The sequence below is a fragment of the Pristiophorus japonicus genome, chromosome 24 (assembly GCF_044704955.1).
Source record: "Pristiophorus japonicus isolate sPriJap1 chromosome 24, sPriJap1.hap1, whole genome shotgun sequence".
Lineage (NCBI taxonomy): Eukaryota > Metazoa > Chordata > Chondrichthyes > Pristiophoridae > Pristiophorus > Pristiophorus japonicus.
In genome coordinates, this window is record NC_092000.1 from 1,579,909 (window position 1) to 1,599,547 (window position 19,639).

The 19,639-nt window shown below is 59.4% G+C and overlaps 1 protein-coding gene across 3 annotated transcripts; it reads right to left on the bottom strand.

Annotated features, from left to right (window-relative positions):
- Window positions 1-498: 498 nt before the first annotated feature.
- gtf2f1 (general transcription factor IIF, polypeptide 1) lies at window positions 499-18,030 on the bottom strand. 3 transcript variants are annotated; one of them, XM_070867105.1, is made up of 14 exons: window positions 17,981-18,030; window positions 15,817-15,882; window positions 14,682-14,728; window positions 14,117-14,189; window positions 12,878-13,071; window positions 12,623-12,793; window positions 11,468-11,670; window positions 7,757-7,907; window positions 7,079-7,140; window positions 5,164-5,289; window positions 3,731-3,804; window positions 3,509-3,644; window positions 2,491-2,617; window positions 499-1,766 (listed from the first exon to the last, which is right to left on the bottom strand). In XM_070867105.1, exons 2-14 carry the CDS (start codon window positions 15,826-15,828, stop codon window positions 1,556-1,558), a joined length of 1,587 nt encoding a protein of 528 aa, XP_070723206.1. In that variant the 5' UTR covers window positions 15,829-15,882; window positions 17,981-18,030; the 3' UTR covers window positions 499-1,555. The 3 variants fall into 3 exon arrangements, with proteins under 3 accessions (XP_070723206.1, XP_070723205.1, XP_070723207.1); XM_070867104.1 differs by having other exon boundaries at window positions 17,866-18,009; XM_070867106.1 differs by lacking the exons at window positions 14,682-14,728; window positions 17,981-18,030.
- Window positions 18,031-19,639: the final 1,609 nt, after the last annotated feature.

Below are 19,639 nucleotides of genomic sequence, written 5' to 3' on the forward strand. Positions count from 1 at the left end.
CGCACTGTCGGAGGGGCAGTACTGGGGGAGTGCCGCACTGTCGGAGGGGCAGTACTGAGGGAGTGCCGCACTGTCGGAGGTGCCACCTTTTGGATGAGACGCTAAGCCGAGGCCCCGTAAAGATCCCTCAGCACCATTTGAAGAGGAGCAGGGGAGCGCTCCCTGGTGTTCTGGCCAATAGTCATCTCTCAATCAACATCAGTCAGATTTCCCCCACCACTTGTTTCAGTCCTGTTTACAGAGCCTTTCAGTGTGCATGTTTGCTTCCATACTGCACTTTAACAAGGGATTCAATGGCTGTCAGACCACACACACACGCAGGCAAGACACACACAGACACGTCGATTTTCAAGCTCATACCAACACCACAGCGAGCCCCCCTAGAAAACCTGCCACCCCAGGGTAGTGTACACTGACACACCAAGTCACTGCACATCCAGCTCCCCCTCACATCCGCTGCTGAAACTTCAGGCACACTGACTGCAGCGATGAAACACATTGGGGTGAAAACCATTGGGGATTTTATTGGAGAACAGGTCCAGCCTCAGGAACAAACCCAACATTACAATTGTGGCATTCCACAATCTGTGACATGACACTGAACAAGATTAACACTGGCAAAAGCTCGCTCCTAACACGACATTGTGCTGGCTATAGAGAGCAGCCTATCCCCAGTAACAAGGATATCACTCTTCAGTTCAGTTCCGTCTCACCCGTGCCCTGTGCCCCCCCCAGCTTCAGTCTCAGCTGCTCTGTAACCAGACAGCTGGAGCGGATGTGTGTCGACTGTCCTGTTCCCTCTGGGCAGGTATGTGCCCACACATCAACTCCCTGTGGCTGCAACGGATCTGCAGGGGTGGGGGGGGTGGTGGGGGGCTGCGTTTGCTGGGGTCTACCCTGTCATTAAAGGGTTGGTGTCCATTCTACCCGCAAGGTACAAAACGTTTGGTCAAGTTTCATTTTCACATTAAACATCTTGTGCCTTGACCTGCGTGTGGGTCGTTCTGTCTCGTTCTATTCAGGATTGGAGCCTCTGCTGCTCAGTTTGCTGCTGAAACAAATCGATTGCCACACGAGCCCCTGTGGACCCATGGCCCTCCCAGTGACAGCCGCGGGCCTCGGGGACCTTGGTGCCTGACTGGGATGAGGGATTTCCCAAGTTAGGTACAGAATGGGTTAGATCCCGAGTAAAGGTTGCAATGTCCCACCACCAGAATATTATCCCCTGCACCACTCCCCATTCCCATTTCCCGCACCCTCCCAAGTCAGACTGACATAGTGGAGGCTGGTTTATGCTGTGGGTTCACCCTCCATCCCGGCTGGGTTAAACCCTGCCTCACTCACCACGCAAAACCCCCTCCCTCCCCCCATCAGCCTGGGTTTGACTGAAAGCCCAAGGTCGGACAGGACAGGACGGTGCTGGGCTCAGAGCACAATGTGACAGGCTGTACCCGAGAGATCACCCCTTATATACACACAGGACAGACTGTACCCGAGAGATCACCCCTTATACACACACAGGACAGAAAGCTACATACACACACAAGGCCAGCGCTCAGTTCCCTTCCTTCAGGAAGAAGTGCATCTTCTCGTTGATATTTTTGCGTTCGGGGTTCAGTTTCTTCAGGATCTGTGCCAACACGTTCACCGTCTGCTCACTGCTCAGCCCCGTTTTCTTGGTTTGGAATTTCTTCAGCAGGTCCTTGGTGGTCATGGGTTTCCGGGTCAGGTAACGACGCACTGCGTCCTCAGTCAGCTGGATATCACTGGGGGCAGCAAGGGGACAGGGTTACACAGGGCCACACCGGCCCGCACAGGGTCCTCAGTCAGCTGGATATCACTGGGGGCAGCAAGGGGACAGGGTTACACAGGGCCACACCGGCCCGCACAGGGTCCTCAGTCAGCTGGATATCACTGGGGGCAGCGAGGGGACAGGGTTACACTGGGCCACACCGGCCCGCACAGGGTCCTCAGTCAGCTGGATATCACTGGGGGCAGCAAGGGGACAGGGTTACACTGGGCCACACCGGCCCGCACTGCGTCCTCAGTCAGCTGGATATCACTGGGGGCAGCAAGGGGACAGGGTTACACAGGGCCACACCGGCCCGCACAGGGTCCTCAGTCAGCTGGATATCACTGGGGGCAGCGAGGGGACAGGGTTACACTGGGCCACACCGGCCCACACTGCGTCCTCAGTCAGCTGGATATCACTGGGGGCAGCGAGGGGACAGGGTTACACTGGGTGCACCCCACTCAATGGCAATCCAACCCCTCTGACCCTGAACTCCAGCAATTTGATCCTTTCACCCCAGGGAACAACTGAGCCAGTGAGTCACCGCGAGCTCTGCACATCCCAGCGCCGACAGCCCGACCGTTCCCCATCACTGCAACTGCTCATACGCACCAGCTGTTCTAACCAGCAGTGCCTGATCCACACCCCCCCCCCCCCCGGCCTCCATTACCCCCGCACCCCGGCGTTACCCCACTCACCCACTGCTCGGTGTGGATTTTCCGGACTGTGGCTGGGGGGTGGATTTTCCGGACGCCGACTGTGCTTCTGCGTCCATCTTCAGCCGTTTGGCCACCGGAGTATCCGCAGCCCCGCCCTGCCGCTTCCCTGGGAATGAACACAAGGCCGGAACATAAACACACACAATTCCCGCATTCCCAATTCTCCCTCATCGGCCAACATTCAGTTCACAGCACAGCCGGGACGCACTGATTTCTGTAACAGTCAATACCCGGGGTACACACCCCTCCTCTCCCCTCCCGGGGTACACCCCCTCCCCCGGGGTACACCCCCTCCCCCTCCCAGGGTACACCCCCCTCCTCTCCCCTCCCGGGGTACACCCCCTCCCCCTCCCGGGGTACACCCCCCTCCTCTCCCCTCCCGGGGTACACCCCCTCCCCCGGGGTACAACCCCTCCCCCTCCCGGGGTACACCCTCCCCTCCCGGGGTACACCCCCTCCCCCGGGATACACCCCCTCCCCCTCCCGGGGTACACCCTCCCCTCCCGGGGTACACCCCCCTCCTCTCCCCTCCCGGGGTACACCCCCTCCCCCGGGGTACACCCCCTCCCCCTCCCGGGGTACACCCCCCTCCTCTCCCCTCCCGGGGTACACCCCCTCCCCCGGGGTACACCCCCTCCCCCTCCCGGGGTACACCCTCCCCTCCCGGGGTACACCCCCCTCCTCTCCCCTCCCGGGGTACACCCCCTCCCCCGGGATACACCCCCTCCCCTCCCGGGGTACACCCTCCCCCCCCGGGGTACACCTTCCCTCCCTCTGGGGTACACCTCCCCCCCCGGGCTACACCCCCTCCCCTCCCCCAGGGTACACCCCCCTCCCCCCTCCCGGGTACACCCTCCCTCCCCCGGGGTACACTCCCTCTCCCTCCCGGGGTACATCCCCCTCCCCCCGGGGTACACTCCCTCTCCCTCCCGGGGTACACCCCCCTCCCCTCCCCCCCCGGGGTACACCCCCCTCCCCCCTCGCTGAGCTCCCTCACCTTGTTCCAGTTTGCTGGCGGCTGCTCGGAGTGTGGACGAGGTGCTGGTCTGTGGGGTGGGGGTGTTGGGCCGGCTGTTGCCGCGGGAACTGCTGTTCGAATCTCGCCAGTCCTTCTTCGGAGGAGTTTTCTTTTTCTTTTAACACAAAGAGAAACCAAAGGTTACAGTGGAGCAGCGCCTCACTCAGGGGGTGGCTCTGGGCTGGGAACGCAGATACTCACCAGCATGAAGAGGGCGGAGGCAGCTTCCGACTCAATATCACTTTCATCCGACGATTCAGACTCATCACTGCTGTCTGTGTGGAGCACAAATGACAAATGACACCTTGGTTAGAAAAGCCTCAGCTAGGCCCAGCTTTCAGCACCAACTGTCCTGATCTCACCCGTAGCACTGAGCTCCACAGCTGGCCTTGGGTGGGGGGGAATCAGTCCGGGTTCTCGCTCCTGACCAGTGCCCAGTGCGGGTATCATGGCTCCAGTGACAGCACAGGGCCTCGTCCCTCCAAGCACACAGACTGGGGAGAGTCTGTGATCTCAGGCCCACAGCTAGACCCCACGGGATTACCGACTGTTGCATTGTAAAGCACTGTATCCCCGGGTACACCTCACCCGCTGCTGTTAGCAAGTCAATTTGCCCCAGAACAGCACGGGTAGTGGCCAAGCTCCTGGATCACCGCTCGGCCAATCCCGAGTTAGAATTTTCCTGGCCCAGCCAGGGTACCTGAGGGTCTGTGTGCCTGACACGGGGTGCGTGGTGGCGGGGGCTTTCTGAACCCAGGTTTCAGGCATTTATCCCACGCCCGACACAGGTGAGCTCGGCACATTCGCTGTGAGGCTCCCCGGGAGACGCAGTAATGAAGAACAAAAGGCTCGGAACAGGGAACATCCCAAGGTTAGATGGTCAGATGTAACCACCCTCTATTCCCCCCCCCCAGTGAGCAGCACTCGACAGGTGAACAGCTCACTCTGTGATCAACAGCATGTCAGACAGCCTGACTGTACTATTCCACGACACACCGGCACCGCGGGGGAGCCAGACACACACCGGCACCGCGGGGGAGCCAGACACACACCGGCACCGCGGGGGAGCCAGACACACACCGGCACCGCGGGGGAGCCAGACACACACCGGCACCGCGGGGGAGCCAGACACACACCGGCACCGCGGGGGAGCCAGACACACCAGCACCGCGGGGGAGCCACACACACCGGCACCGCGGGGGAGCCAGACACACACCGGCACCGCGGGGGAGCCAGACACACACCGGCACCGCGGGGGAGCCAGACACACACCGGCACCGCGGGGGAGCCAGACACATTGGCACCGCGGGGGAGCCAGACACACACCGGCACCGCGGGGGAGCCAGACACACCGGCACCGCGGGGGAGCCACACACACCGGCACCGCGGGGGAGCCAGACACACTGGCACCGCGGGGGAGCCAGACACACACCGGCACCGCGGGGGAGCCACACACACCGGCACCGCGGGGGAGCCAGACACACACCGGCACCGCGGGGGAGCCACACACACCGGCACCGCGGGGGAGCCAGACACACCGGCGGCGAGATCACACACAACACACTCGCGCGACACCAGGAAACACTCAGGGCAGGTAGAGAAAGGTCAGTTACAAAAGGGATTCCAAACCTTACCTTTTTTCTTCTTTTCCTTTTTCTCAGGGGCTGCAGATTTCTTCTCATCATCCTCCTCCTCCTCTTTTTCTTCATTTGGCTTTTCCTCTTCACTCTCCTCACTGCTCTCTGAATTTTCATCAATTCCTGAAAAACACATTCCCAACACAAGTCTTAAAAATCCCCAATCACCTACAGGAGTGGAGAGAGGGGAGAGAGGAAACATGGAGGGGGAGGGGGAGGGGGGAGGAGAGGGACGGGGGAGGGGCGAGGGACAGGGGGGGAGGGGCGAGGGACAGGGGGGGAGGGGCGAGGGACGGGGGGAGGGGCGAGGGACAGGGGGAGGGGCGAGGGACAGGGGGGAGGGGCGAGGGACAGGGGGGGAGGGGCGAGGGGCGAGGGACGGGGTGGGGAGGGACGGGGTGGGGAGGGGTGAGGGGGGGAGGGGCGAGGGACGGGGTGGGGAGGGGCGAGGGACGGGGGGGAGGCAGGCTGTAACTAGGATCCGAGCTGGGGCCTCAGCTATTAATGACCTGATGAAGGGACCGAGTGCACTGTATCCAAGTTTTCTAACGATACAAAGTTCGGTGGGACAGTAAGCTGTGAGGAGAACGCATGGAGTCTGCACAGTGAGGTGGCAGATGGAGTATAATGTGGGGAAATATGAGGTTATTCACTTTGGTAAGAAGAATAGAAAAACAGAATATTCTTTAAATGGTGAGAAATGATTTAACTCTGGGCGTTGAGAGATTTAGCTATCCTCATACAGGAAACACAGAGTTAGCATGCAGGTACAGCAAGCAATTAGGAAGGCAAATGGCATGTTGGCTTTATTACTAGAGGTTTGGAGTATAAGAGTAAGGAAGTCTTGCTACAACTGTACAGGGACTTGGTGAGACCACACCTGGAGTACTGTGTACTGTTTGGTCTCCGTATCTAAGGAAGGACATACTTGCCTTAGAGGCAGTGCAACGAAGGTTCACCAGACTGATCCCTGGGATGAGAGGGTTGTCCTATGAGGAGACATTGACTGGACTGGGCTGTACTCTCTGGGCTTTAGAAGAATGAGGTGTGATCTCATTGAAACACATAAAGGGAGAGGACAGGGGAAGGGGCCGGGACAAGCTGGGGGGAGGGGGCAGTGGGCGAGGTAGGGGAGGGGGGGCAGAGGGCGAGGGGGGGGGCAGAGGGCGAGGGGGGGGCAGAGGGCGAGGGACAGAGGGCGAGGGGGGCAGAGGGCGAGGGGGGGGCAGAGGGCGAGGGGGGGGGAGAGGCGGGGGCAGAGGGCGAGGGCGAGGGGGGGGAGAGGCGGGGGCAGAGGGCGGGGGGGGGGGGGAGAGGCGGGGGGGGGGGAGAGGCGGGGGGGGGGGAGAGGCGGGGGGGGGGGAGAGGCGGGGGCAGAGGGCGAGGGGGGGGGAGAGGCGGGGGCAGAGGGCGAGGGGGGGGGGAGAGGCGGGGGCAGAGGGCGAGGGGGGGGGGAGAGGCGGGGGCAGAGGGCGAGGGGGGGGGGAGAGGCGGGGGCAGAGGGCGAGGGGGGGGGGAGAGGCGGGGGCAGAGGGCGAGGGGGGGGGGGGGGAGAGGCGGGGACAGAGGGCGAGGGGGGGGGGAGAGGCGGGGGCAGAGGGCGAGGGGGAGGACGACAGTGGAGGGGAACCCTCTGGATAGTCTTTATCGAGACACTTTATTTAAACCATGGTTTCTCAGTCTCGGTCAGCACAGATGATAAATTTCTGGGACTGTTACGGGGCCCATATGACGATGTACAGATGCCCGAGTTCATACATGCGACCAATGTTGTAGGAATCCTGGATTAAACCCGTGCGCCCAAGGTCTGTGCACCAGCCACCCCTCCCTCCACCCACCCACAACCGTCCCGACATTTCCTGCAGGGATAATCCTGAACCTGGGTCAAGGAACAAGTGGGGTCACCAAATACCTTTTGGCCCATCCTCTTCTTTATCGGCCTTCACTTTTTCTGGCTCCTCTTCATTGTTGTCGCTACAAATCAGATGGAGAAAGGATTTGCAAAATGCTCCTGGGGTTTTGGATCAATCGCTCACACATTCGCCCAGCACAGAAAGTGGGTTTACCAGAATTCATCGAACTAAGTTTCACCGCTCCCCATGGCAGCCCGTGATGCTCCAGTTACTTCGCACGCACCCTCCCATCCCATTCTTTCCCAGCGTCCCAGAGGGGCAGTGCCATGCCCAGGCGAGACGGCTCGGCCCGGTAAAGTCAGCCCCTTCAGGAGAGGGAGCAGGAAAACTGGGGAGAAACTTCAATCACCACAAAACCCGTGAAACTGCCGGCAGCTGGGGAATTTAAATTCAGTTAATTAAATAAATCTAGAATAAAAAGCTAGTATCAGTAATGGAGACCATGAAAGTACCGGATTGTGGTAAAAACCCATCAGGTTCACTCATGTCCTTCAGGGAAGGCAATCTGTCACCCTTACCCGTCTGGCCGACACGTGACTCCAGACCCACAGCAATGTGGTTGGCTCTTCACTGACCCGTGAAATGGCCCAGCGAGACACTCAGATAGGGGCAACTAGGCACGGGCCTTGCCGGTGACGAACACATCCTGATCAGGACTAAAAACACGGACCAAATACCTGGAGTCATCGTCGGAGATGTAGTCCACTTCCTGCCCCTCAAAATCCCCGTCATCGCTGTCCTCAAATGCCTCATCGTCAGAGCCTTTCTTCTTTTTCTTGGCTCCAGCTTTTCCTTTCTTCTTTCCCTTTGTCTCTTTTTTCCCATCTCCTGGGGACGGCAAAGCAAGTCAGCCTTCAAACCAGCAAATCAGTGCCCAGCCCACCCGCCCGGGTTCACAGTGCCCAGCCCACCCACCCAGGTACACAGTGCCCAGCCCACCCGCCCAGTTACACAGTGCCCGGCCCCGCCCACCCAGGTACACAGTGCCCAGCCCACCCGCCCAGGTACACAGTGCCCAGCCCACCCGCCCAGTTACACAGTGCCCGGCCCCGCCCACCCAGGTACACAGTGCCCAGCCCACCCGCCCAGGTACACAGTGCCCAGCTCACCCGCCCAGGTACACAGTGCCCGGCCCCGCCCGCCCAGGTACACAGTGCCCGGCCCCGCCCACCCAGGTACACAGTGCCCAGCCCACCCGCCCAGGTACACAGTGCCCAGCCCACCCGCCCAGGTACACAGTGCCCGGCCCCGCCCACCCAGGTACACAGTGCCCAGCCCACCCGCCCAGGGACACAGTGCCCGGCCCACCCGCCCAGGTACACAGTGCCCGGCCCACCCGCTCAGGGACACAGTGCCCGGCCCACCCGCCCAGGTACACAGTGCCCGGCCCACCCGCCCAGGTACACAGTGCCCGGCCCACCCGCCCACTCAGGGACACAGTGCCCGGCCCCGCCCACTCAGGGACACAGTGCCCGGCCCCGCCCGCCCACTCAGGGACACAGTGCCCGGCCCCGCCCACTCAGGGACACAGTGCCAGGCCCCGCCCACTCAGGGACACAGTGCCCGGCCCCGCCCGCCCAGGGACACAGTGCCCGGCCCACCCGCCCAGGTACACAGTGCCCGGCCCACCCGCCCAGGGACACAGTGCCCGGCCCACCCGCCCAGGGACACAGTGCCCGGCCCACCCGCCCAGGGACACAGTGCCCGGCCCCGCCCACTCAGGGACACAGTGCCCGGCCCACCCGCCAGGGACACAGTGCCCGGCCCCGCCCGCCCAGGGACACAGTGCCCGGCCCCGCCCGCCCAGGGACACAGTGCCAGGCCCCGCCCACTCAGGTACGCAGTGCCCGGCCCACCCGCCCAGGTACGCAGTGCCCGGCCCCGCCCACTCAGGTACGCAGTGCCCGCCCCCGCCCACTCAGGGACACAGTGCCAGGCCCTGCCCACTCAGGGACATAGTGCCCGGCCCCGCCCGCCCAGGGACACAGTGCCCGGCCCCGCCCGCCCAGTGACACAGTGCCCGGCCCACCCGCCCAGTGACACAGTGCCCGGCCCACCCGCCCAGTGACACAGTGCCCGGCCCACCCGCCCAGGGACACAGTGCCCGGCCCACCCGCCCAGGGACACAGTGCCCGGCCCACCCGCCCAGGGACACAGTGCCCGGCCCCGCGCGCCCAGGGACACAGTGCCCGGCCCCGCCCACTCAGGGACGCAGTGCCCGGCCCACCCGCTCAGGGACACAGTGCCCGGCCCCGCCCACTCAGGGACACAGTGCCCGGCCCCGCCCGCTCAGGGACACAGTGCCCGGCCCCGCCCGCCCAGGGACACAGTGCCCGGCCCCGCCCACTCAGGGACACAGTGCCCGGCCCCGCCCACTCAGGGACACAGTGCCCGGCCCCGCCCACTCAGGGACACAGTGCCCGGCCCCGCCCACTCAGGGACACAGTGCCTGGCCCCGCCCACTCAGGGACACAGTGCCCGGCCCCGCCCGCCCAGGGACACAGTGCCCGGCCCCGCCCACTCAGGTACACAGTGCCCGGCCCACCCGCCCAGGTACACAGTGCCCGGCCCACCCGCTCAGGGACACAGTGCCCGGCCCACCCGCCCAGGTACACAGTGCCCGGCCCACCCGCCCAGGTACACAGTGCCCGGCCCACCCGCTCAGGTACACAGTGCCCGGCCCACCCGCCCAGGTACACAGTGCCCGGCCCCGCCCACTCAGGGACACAGTGCCCGGCCCCGCCCACTCAGGGACACAGTGCCCGGCCCACCCGCCCAGGTACACAGTGCCCGGCCCACCCGCTCAGGGACACAGTGCCCGGCCCACCCGCCCAGGTACACAGTGCCCGGCCCACCCGCCCAGGTACACAGTGCCCGGCCCCGCCCACTCAGGGACACAGTGCCCGGCCCCGCCCGCCCAGGGACACAGTGCCCGGCCCACCCGCCCAGGGACACAGTGCCCGGCCCACCCGCCCAGGGACACAGTGCCCGGCCCCGCCCGCCCAGGGACACAGTGCCCGGCCCCGCCCGCCCAGGGACACAGTGCCCGGCCCCACCCACCCAGGGACACAGTGCCCGGCCCCGCCCACTCAGGGACACAGTGCCCGGCCCCGCCCACTCAGGGACACAGTGTCCGGCCCCGCCCGCCCAGGGACACAGTGCCCGGCCCCGCCCACTCAGGGACACAGTGCCCGGCCCCGCCCGCCCAGTGACACAGTCCCCGCCCCCGCCCACTCAGGGGCACAGTGCCCGGCCCCGCCCACTCAGGGGCACAGTGCCCAGCCCCGCCCACTCAGGGGCACAGTGCCCGGCCCCGCCCACTCAGGGGCACAGTGCCCGGCCCCGCCCACTCAGGGGCACAGTGCCCGGCCCCGCCCACTCAGGGGCACAGTGCCCGGCCCCGCCCACTCAGGGGCACAGTGCCCGGCCCCGCCCACTCAGGGGCACAGTGCCCGGCCCCGCCCACTCAGGGGCGCAGTGCCCGGCCCACCCGTCCAGGGACGCAGTGCCCGGCCCCGCCCACTCAGGGACGCAGTGCCCGGCCCCGCCCACTCAGGGACGCAGTGCCCGGCCCCGCCCACTCAGGGACGCAGTGCCCGGCCCCGCCCACTCAGGGACGCAGTGCCCGGCCCCGCCCATTCAGGGACGCAGTGCCCGGCCCAACCGCCCAGGTACACAGTGCCCGGCCAGGGACGCAGTGCCCGGCCCCGCCCACACAGGGACGCAGTGCCCGGCCCCGCCCACTCAGAGACGCAGTGCCCGGCCCCGCCCACTCAGAGACGCAGTGCCCGGCCCCGCCCACTCAGTCCCCTGCCCTATCCGTGCAGGAATAGAAAACAGAAGCTCAGGGGAGTCCGAATGGATTTAGTTTAGTTTGAACAAGCTGGTTATCCAGTGGGGATATTCCTGGTGGAAACGGGATATCGGGGGATAATCAGGGTTGCCCAAATATGGCCTTATACAGCCCCCCGGGATGGCGACCCCCGGGTGAACTATATGAAATGTGCTCGCGATCAGCGGGCCGGATGTCAGGACTGGGGCCAATAGTACCTCTACTAGGAATGGGACAACACAGCGGGCTGCGATTCTCGGCCCGTCACACAGCTCTAGCCCGTCAGCTACACAGGCGTGTATTTTTAAAGGGCGTTGACATCCACCACCGACTGTCACCATTCCCCCCCCCCTGCAGCCCCAAGCTTCCCCCTGGCCCAGGCCTCCGGTGAGGCTGCCCTGGGCTGGGGTGCAGACTACGGGCCCAGGGCCTGGAACCTGCCCTCAGCACCACCCAACTAACGGGGGCCCCTCATCAAAGCGCTGAGCGTAAGCCCTCTGGGCAGCGAGAGCCGTGGCAAAGGCCCGTGAGTCATGGGGCCTCTGGGGTCACTCACTGTCCTCGTCACTCTCCTCGTCACTCTCGTCCGAGCTGAGCTCCAGGTCATCCTCCAGGTCATGGATCCGCAGCTCACTCCCCTTCTTCTTTCTCTCTTTCCCCTTCTTTATCTTCTCCTCCTCCTCGTCCCCGTCATCGCGGTCCTGGTCCTTCAGCCTCTTCTGCAGCATGATGCTGAAGTGATTCACCACCTTGTTGCGCCTGAACATGCCGCCCGCGTGTGAGGGTTCCGAGATGTTGGAGGGAAAAGGGAGACAGCAAGTTACAAAAAGACAAGAAACTAAATTCAGTGCAATGAACTGCAATAATCGATCTGTCCCTTTCAGCTCTCTCACCACTGCCCATGATACAGGAGGAGGAGTGGGTGTGGGGAACATGCAGCTGCTGCCCTGAAACCCCTGGGAAAGGCTGCCTCTCCCTCTCCCCCTCCCCGTGTGAGCAAGAGAGGCCGAGTTGTGCTCCCGTTTCACCCTCAGGCAGCTGAGTGGCTGACACTCAGTGCTGGCTGAGCCAGAGACAGCAGCAAGATCTCCAACTACGGCCACAGTCCATACTCAGCTCCCTGGGCAAGAGCAGTGCAGAGCAGTGACACCGACGTGTGGGAAACAATGGACTTGCCTTTGACTGTCCTGGATCTCGGAAGTCTGACTGTTAAAAATAAACATTAGCTTTCATTTTAAACATTTAACTTTTGTAAACATTGGTTGATCTCCTGTGGTGAAGGTGTGGGGTAAGTGAACCAGGGCCCCCAGACATAAATCAGTCTTCATTGTAAAGTCAGTCCTTATTTTCAGATTTTTATTATAAATCCCTGTGACAATATTTGCAATGGAAATTTTCTTATGTAAACTGGTCACGTTGTAATTACAGCCTCCCAGCAGTGGGGGCGCTGACAGCAAGGATGTGACCATGGTAGTGTTTTAAAGTTGTTTGTACATCAATATCTATAATTTATTAGAATGCAATAGTCTGGGGATGGTGTGGAGGGAGGGCCAGGGATATATCCTCAAGCTCGCCAGCGAGAGGAACCAGGCTCAGCCACTGTCGATGTATGAGCGAGGGTCCAATCGCACAACTCACCCTCTAACAACACGGATTTATTTAAACACGGAGGGAAGCCGAGGTTTGTGGACACCCGTGCGTGGGACCTTACCTTCCCCACTCCTCCTCAGCCTCCTCCGCTGTCAGCGTCTTGTGTTTTGCGACTGGGACAAAGTTATACCAGGCGTTGACAGGAAAGGCTTCAAATGCCCCATCGGGACACTGGGTGAAGATGTAGTAGGACGCGTTTTCAGTCACACCACCTTTCCTCTGACCTTTGAACCTTAAAACAGGGAAAGAGGGAACATTAGATGCAGGAGAGGGCTGTCTGTGGCTCAAACTGTCTAAACGTGCCCACACCACTTACTTCCGACCAGCTTTCCCATTGACTCTCAGCAGCCATGGCTGATTTTCCGGCTTGAACTCCCGGGTAACAATCCCAAATTTTTTCTTCCTCGATTCCTCGCGTAGCTTTTTGCGAAACTCGCTGCCGGCACCGAACACCGGCTGTTCCTCCTCCTGGTAAATCTTCTTGTTGCTGAGATCTCGCTCCATCTTAGCCTGAAAGAAAATGTGGAACGTTACAGACCTGGTCCCAACAATCGCAGTGCCGTGATCACAGCAATGATCTCCGTGTCGGGTCCAGCACACACACATTACTCAACCCCCCACAAAAACATGTCCCGTTAGGAGAACCCCCTCCCCTGGTAGCACACGACGCACTGAGTTCCTCCCCACCCATTTATAAAGCATGCACAATACAAAGCCTCCCGGGAAAGGATAGGTACATGTAGATTTTTAAATATAATAAGCTAGTTGGTATTATATAACATTGAGCTAAGTTATAAACACCAGAAACACGCAGCTGTACCAGAGAGGCTTTCAACACAGCAATGTGAAGAAGAGATTTCTACTGCCAGTGTAGATAGAATGCCCATCCGGTCAGGCAACAGCTGAACTACCTTTCTTTTGCAATAAAGATCAGAAGTACAAAACATCAAAGGCAGTCTCAACAAAGGGCAACAGCTGATAAAGGAAATGATAGTGACTGTATCAACAGGCTACAAGCACAGAGGTCATGAGTACCTCACACCCACTTTTGTCCCACACAATGAACTTGTGAGAATACAACTCACTGAAGATCAGGTGGACTTCTTTATCTAGTCCTACTAAGGTTAGCATAAGCGGTCAAAGACATGTTCATAATCTCCTGAAGGAAGTTCTTGGGTATGAAACTATTATGGGTAAGTGTAAATATCTCAGGCGTGCTGCGTGTATGAGGTTATATTTTATTACCTTCCCGACGTGAGTGGAGTATCACCCTCCAATGTTCAGAGTTTCCGACCCTTCGAACGTGTATTAGAGGTGAAGGATGTCGGGCAATATCCTAGAATACCCCAGCCCCATGTACAATCCATATACACAGCTCGCTACTGCCCCAAGTGTGTGCAATGATTGTGGAATGGGCATGTGAACATATCAGAATATGCCGACTGTCCCCACCTGCAGTTCCCCCATCTGTGTGAATTACACTGACCCTGGTACAGGGCCCGTGCCCAGAGCACACCACCGGGTCACAGTGGCTCCCTTCACCCTGCGATCGTACCTGGGTCCATGTGGAGAAGTTGATTTTATCAGCAGCATTGAACGCCATGATGTTGTGCTTCTTGGTGTTGTTCCTGGGAAGGGAGCGAGTTTAAGTACATTGAGCTGTGATTAGGACCACTGCCCACACACACGCGCCCCCCTCCCCCCCCAGACAACCCTCCCACACGCTCCCCCCAGACACCATCACCCCACAACCCCCACCAACTCTCCAACCCCACACCCCTTTCCCCACAGCCAAAACCCCACACCCACGCAACCCTTTCCCCCATAACCAAACCCCCACCCTCTCCCCTGCCCCCCACACTCCCCAGTGATCGGAGTGGCACTGTTCAGGTGTGAACCCAAACAGTGTGCGTCAGCGGGTCATTTGCCCGCTCTCGCCCAACAAATGCACACAAAAACAGGAAATACTGTAACTACTCAGCAGGGTCTGTCAGCTCCGACAGGGTTCATGATTTGGGAGAGACCGATCGCCGGTGATTCTCAAAACATTCAACTGCCCTGTTGTGTGCTGGCCCACCTGCTACATATTTCTCAATCTGGGAATGATCAGAATCTCTTACTTGGGGACACGGACTGTATACTCCGTCGCTGCCTGGCTGCCCGAACCCTGCCAAAGAAAAACAGCAATGTGATCGACAGGGTCCTGCGACAAACTGCAATCTCAGCTTGTGATACAGTAATAATACAGCAATATCCTCTCCCTCTCCTCAACATGCTCTCTTCACAACTGCACTGACGGATGTGCGCACTGGAGAGTGTGCAGGGGCAACTGATCCCAGGGCAAACAGGAGCAAATGGTCCAGTGATCTTTTCTTACTCTCTACTTTATCAGCTCGTTGTCTCTTAAACAGAAGGTACTGTTGCGAATGAGACGGCTTTTAACCCCCAGCAGTCACAGCTGTTCTGCCCCTTGCGATTGAGGGAGTCACTGAGCAGTTATATTGATCACAGCCCAAAAAAGGACAAGAGATTCAAATAACTTTGATCTTCTTGATTTTACGCCAGTTTTGTAACTGCTGCAAAAACTAAATTATGCGGCAGAGGGACTGCGTTTTTACAGGTTAAAATCACTCAGGAGCATTCAGACTGAAGCACTCACATTGCCTGCTGTCACTCCCAGTCAGTGAATGGAAGCACTCACATTGCAACCCCACATCATTCCCAGTTTGGGCGACAAGAGCGCCTGGATTACACGTCTTGTTCTGGAGCACCTGACAAGTGTACATTGTGTCTTTACGCTCGCCAGACCCATTATAAACACTTTAAAGGTATTTACGATAGAAGATACCAGGGATGACTGAAGGGTCGGTAAGAGGAGGACATAGATTTAAGGTGATTGGCGAAAGACCCAGAGGCGACATTTTTTTTAAACACAGCGAGTTGTTGTGATCGGGAACGTGCTGCCTGAAAGGGCGGTGGGGGCAGATTCAATAATAACTTTCAAAAGAGAATTGGATAAATACTTGAAAAGGAAAAAATATTGGGCTGTGGGGAAAGAGTGGTGGGGAGTGAGACTAACTGGATCGCTCTTTCAAAGAGCCGGCACAGGCCCGATGGGCTCAGTGGCCTCTGTCTGTAAGATTCTAGGAGCTCAGTGACTGACAACAATCGCTACAGGGAGAAGTTTTGCAAAGTTCAGTCCACCCACTTCCCTCCACCCTGTCCCCATTTCAAACAAACAATGACCAAACTTACCAGATTTGCCATGGTTGCAAGGGTCCTGATCAGTGTTTCAACTTCTGATTGGATCTTGTTCAAATTCTGTAATCGGAATGAAATAAAGATGAATAATCCAAATCACCTCAATCTCCTCGTTCCCATTCCCCCGCATCTCTCGCTCTGGGGGGTACAACTTCGAAATTTGCAGATGACACAGAACTTGCAAGTGTAGTAAACAGTGAGGAGCATAGAGATAGACTTCAGGACACAGGCAGGCTGGTGGAATGGGCGGGCACATAGCAGATCAAATTCAACACAGAGAGGTGTGAGATGATCCATTTCAGTGGGGAGGATGAGGAGAGACAATACAATACAAAACAATTGTACAATTTTTAAGGTGGTGCAAGAACAGAGAAACCTGGGGGTGCTTGTGCATAAATCTTTGAAGGTGGCAGGGCAGGTTAAGCAGTTAATAAAGCATATAGGATCCTGGGCTTCGTGAATAGAGGCACAGAGTACAAAAGCAAGGAAGTTATGATGAACCTGTATAAAACACGGGTTCGGCCACAGCTGGAGTATTGTGTCCAATTCTGGGCCCCGCGCTTTAGGAAGGATGTGAAGGCCTCAGAGAGGGAGAGGAAAGGATTTATGAGAATGATTCCAGGGATGAGGGACTTCAGTGACGGGGATAGACTGGAGAAGCTGGGGTTGTTCTCCTTGGAGCAGAGAAGGTTGAGAGGAGATTTGATCGAGGTGTTCAAAATCATGAGTGGTCTGGACAGAGTAGAGAGAGAGAAACTGTTCCCATTGGTGGAAGGGTCGAGAACCAGAGGACACAGATTTAAGGCGATCGGCAGAAGGTCCAAAGGCGACATGAGGGAAAACTCCTTCCCGTAGCGAGTGGTTAGGATCTGGGATGCGCTGCCTGAGAGGGTGATGGAGGCAGACTCAATCGAGGCTTTCAAAAAGGGAGTTGGATAAGTGCCTGAAGGGAATGTGCCGGGCTCCGGGGAAAGGGCGGGAGTGGGGAGCGAGTGGGGGAGTGAGGGGCCGGGCCGGGGGAAAGAGATTGAGTGAGGGAGGGGGATCCAGGCTGGGAGTGAGGGTCCGGAGGGAGTGGAAGCAGAGGGTGAGGGAGGGAGGGACCGGAGGGTGAGGATCCGGGCCGGGTGTGAGGGTCCGGAGGGAGTGGGAGCGGAGGGTGAGGGAGGGTCCAGAGGGTCCAGAGGGTGAGGGAGGGTCCAGAGGGTGAGGGAGGGTCCAGAGGGTGAGGGAGGGAGGGTGCGGAGGGAGTGGGAGCGGAGGGTGAGGGAGGGAGGGACCGGAGGGAGGGAGGGTCCGGAGGGTAAGGGAGGGTCCAGAGGGAGTGGGACCGGAGGATGAGGGTCCGGAGGGACCGGGCCGGGGGTGAGGGTCCGGAGGGTGAGGGACCGGAGGATGAGGGTCCGGAGGGTGAGGGTCCGGAGGGTGAGGGAGGGTCCGGAGGGTGAGGGACCGGAGGATGAGGGTCCGGAGGGTGAGGGAGGGTCCGGGCCGGGGGTGAGGGACCGGAGGATGAGGGTCCGGAGGATGAGGGTCCGGAGGGTGAGGGTCCGGAGGGAGTGGGAGCGGAGGATGAGGGTCCGGAGGGACCGGGCCGGGGGTGAGGGTCCGGAGGGTGAGGGACCGGAGGATGAGGGTCCGGAGGGTGAGGGTCCGGAGGGAGTGGGAGCGGAGGATGAGGGTCCGGAGGGACCGGGCCGGGGGTGAGGGAGGGTCCGGGCCGGGGGTGAGGGACCGGAGGATGAGGGTCCGGAGGATGAGGGTCCGGAGGGTGAGGGTCCGGAGGGTGAGGGACCGGAGGATGAGGGTCCGGAGGATGAGGGTCCGGAGGGTGAGGGTCCGGAGGGTGAGGGTCCGGAGGGAGTGGGAGCGGAGGATGAGGGTCCGGAGGGACCGGGCCGGAGGGTGAGGGTCCGGAGGGTGAGGGTCCGGAGGGTGAGGGACCGGAGGGTGAGGGAGGGTCCGGAGGGTGAGGGAGGGTCCGGGCCGGGGCCTCCTGTGCTGGAACATTCTCGGGGGACAGGGGGCTGCGCATGCGCTCACCGCTAATTTCAATCTTTCAGTCGAGGTCAGTGGCGGGAGAATCAGAAACAATCGATAAACCGATAAATAATCGATTAACCGCGCGGGAAATCGCCGCAAACATCAACCGCCTCACCGGAAGCCGGTCCGGCACTCAGCACCGTCCCCCCGGAAGCCGGTCCGGCACTCAGCACCGTCCCCCCGGAAGCCGGTCCGGCACTCAGCACCGTCCCCCCGGAAGCCGGTCCGGCACTCAGCACCGTCCCCCCGGAAGCCGGTCCGGGACACACAGTTCCCCAGCCAGGTCCCACTGGCCCATCATTAACCGGGCTCTTCACTCACTCGCTGCTAATGTCTTAGTTTGAAAGAGTGAATTAAAAATAAATTGCACAATCAGCTGCTGGGTTCACCCTTTGCTCCATGTCCCTCTCTCCCCCCTGAGCTGGGGTTTGAGGGGAGACACCTTCCCTCAGTTGCTGCATTTAACCACTGAGCCATGTTTATTACTGTTTCCCCTTGCGGGCTTATTCCCCTCACCCCCAATAGCCACTCTCGCCTGCACCCTGTACGTGTCCCCACAGTCCAACCTGTATCACATTTGGCCAGACTGATAGTTGACGAGATTGCACGAGGAATCAAAAGATTTACACGCACCATACCACAACTGAGAGGTTATATCCATCAGGAAAGGATGAACAGGCTGGGTCTCATTTCTCTTGAAAATGGAAGGGTGAGGGGTGACCCGGATAGGAGGTCTTTAACATTATGAAATTGTCTTACTGCAGTTATACAGGGCCTTGGTGAGACCGCACCTGGAGTATTGTGTGCAGTTGTGGTCTCCTTACCTAAGGAAGGATATACTTGCCACAGAGGGAGTGCAGTGAAGGTTCACCAGACTGATTCCTGGGATGGCAGGACTGTCGTATGAGAGAGTGGGTCGACTAGGCCTGTATTCACTAGAGTTTAGAAGAATGAGAGGTGATCTCATTGAAATGTATAAAATTCTGACGGGGTTGGACAGACTGGATGTGGGGAGGATATTTCCCCAGGCTGGGAAGTCTATAACAAGGGGTCACAGTCTCAGGAAACGGGGTAGGAAATTTAGGAGCGAGATGAGGAGAAATGTTTTCACTCCGAGGGTGGTGAACCTGTGGAATTCTCTACCACAGAAGGCTGTGGAGGCCAAGTCACTGAATATATTTAAGAGGGCGATAGATAGATTTCTAGACACAAAAGACATCAAGGGGTATGGGGAGAAAGCAGGAATATGGTGTTGAGATAGAGGATCAGCCATGATCGTGTTGAATGGCGGTGCAGGCTCAAAGGGCCGAATGGCCTACTACTGCTCCTATTTTCTATGTTTGATAAGGTAGAAGGAGAGAAGATGTTTCCACTTGTGTGGGAGACCAGAACTAGAGGGTCATAAATATAAGACAGTCACCAATAAATTCAATGGGGAATTCAGGAGAAACATCTTTACCCAGAGGGGTGAGAATGTGAAACTCGCTGCCACAGGGAGTGGTTGAGGCGAAAAGTATCGATGCATTTAAAAGGAAGCTGGAGAAGTACACTAGGGAGAAATAGACAGGAGATTTTGTTGATAGTGTGAGATGAAGTATGGGGAGGGGGAGGAGGCTCTTATGGAGCATAAACACCGGCACAGACCTGTTTCTGTGCTGCTAATTCTATGTCATTCTATGAATCGGTCACCTCCACACAGCATTCCAAACTGGCAGGAAACCGACACTGGCTTCAGAATCAGGCCGGCCCCAACAGAGGACTCTTGGCCCTGGTC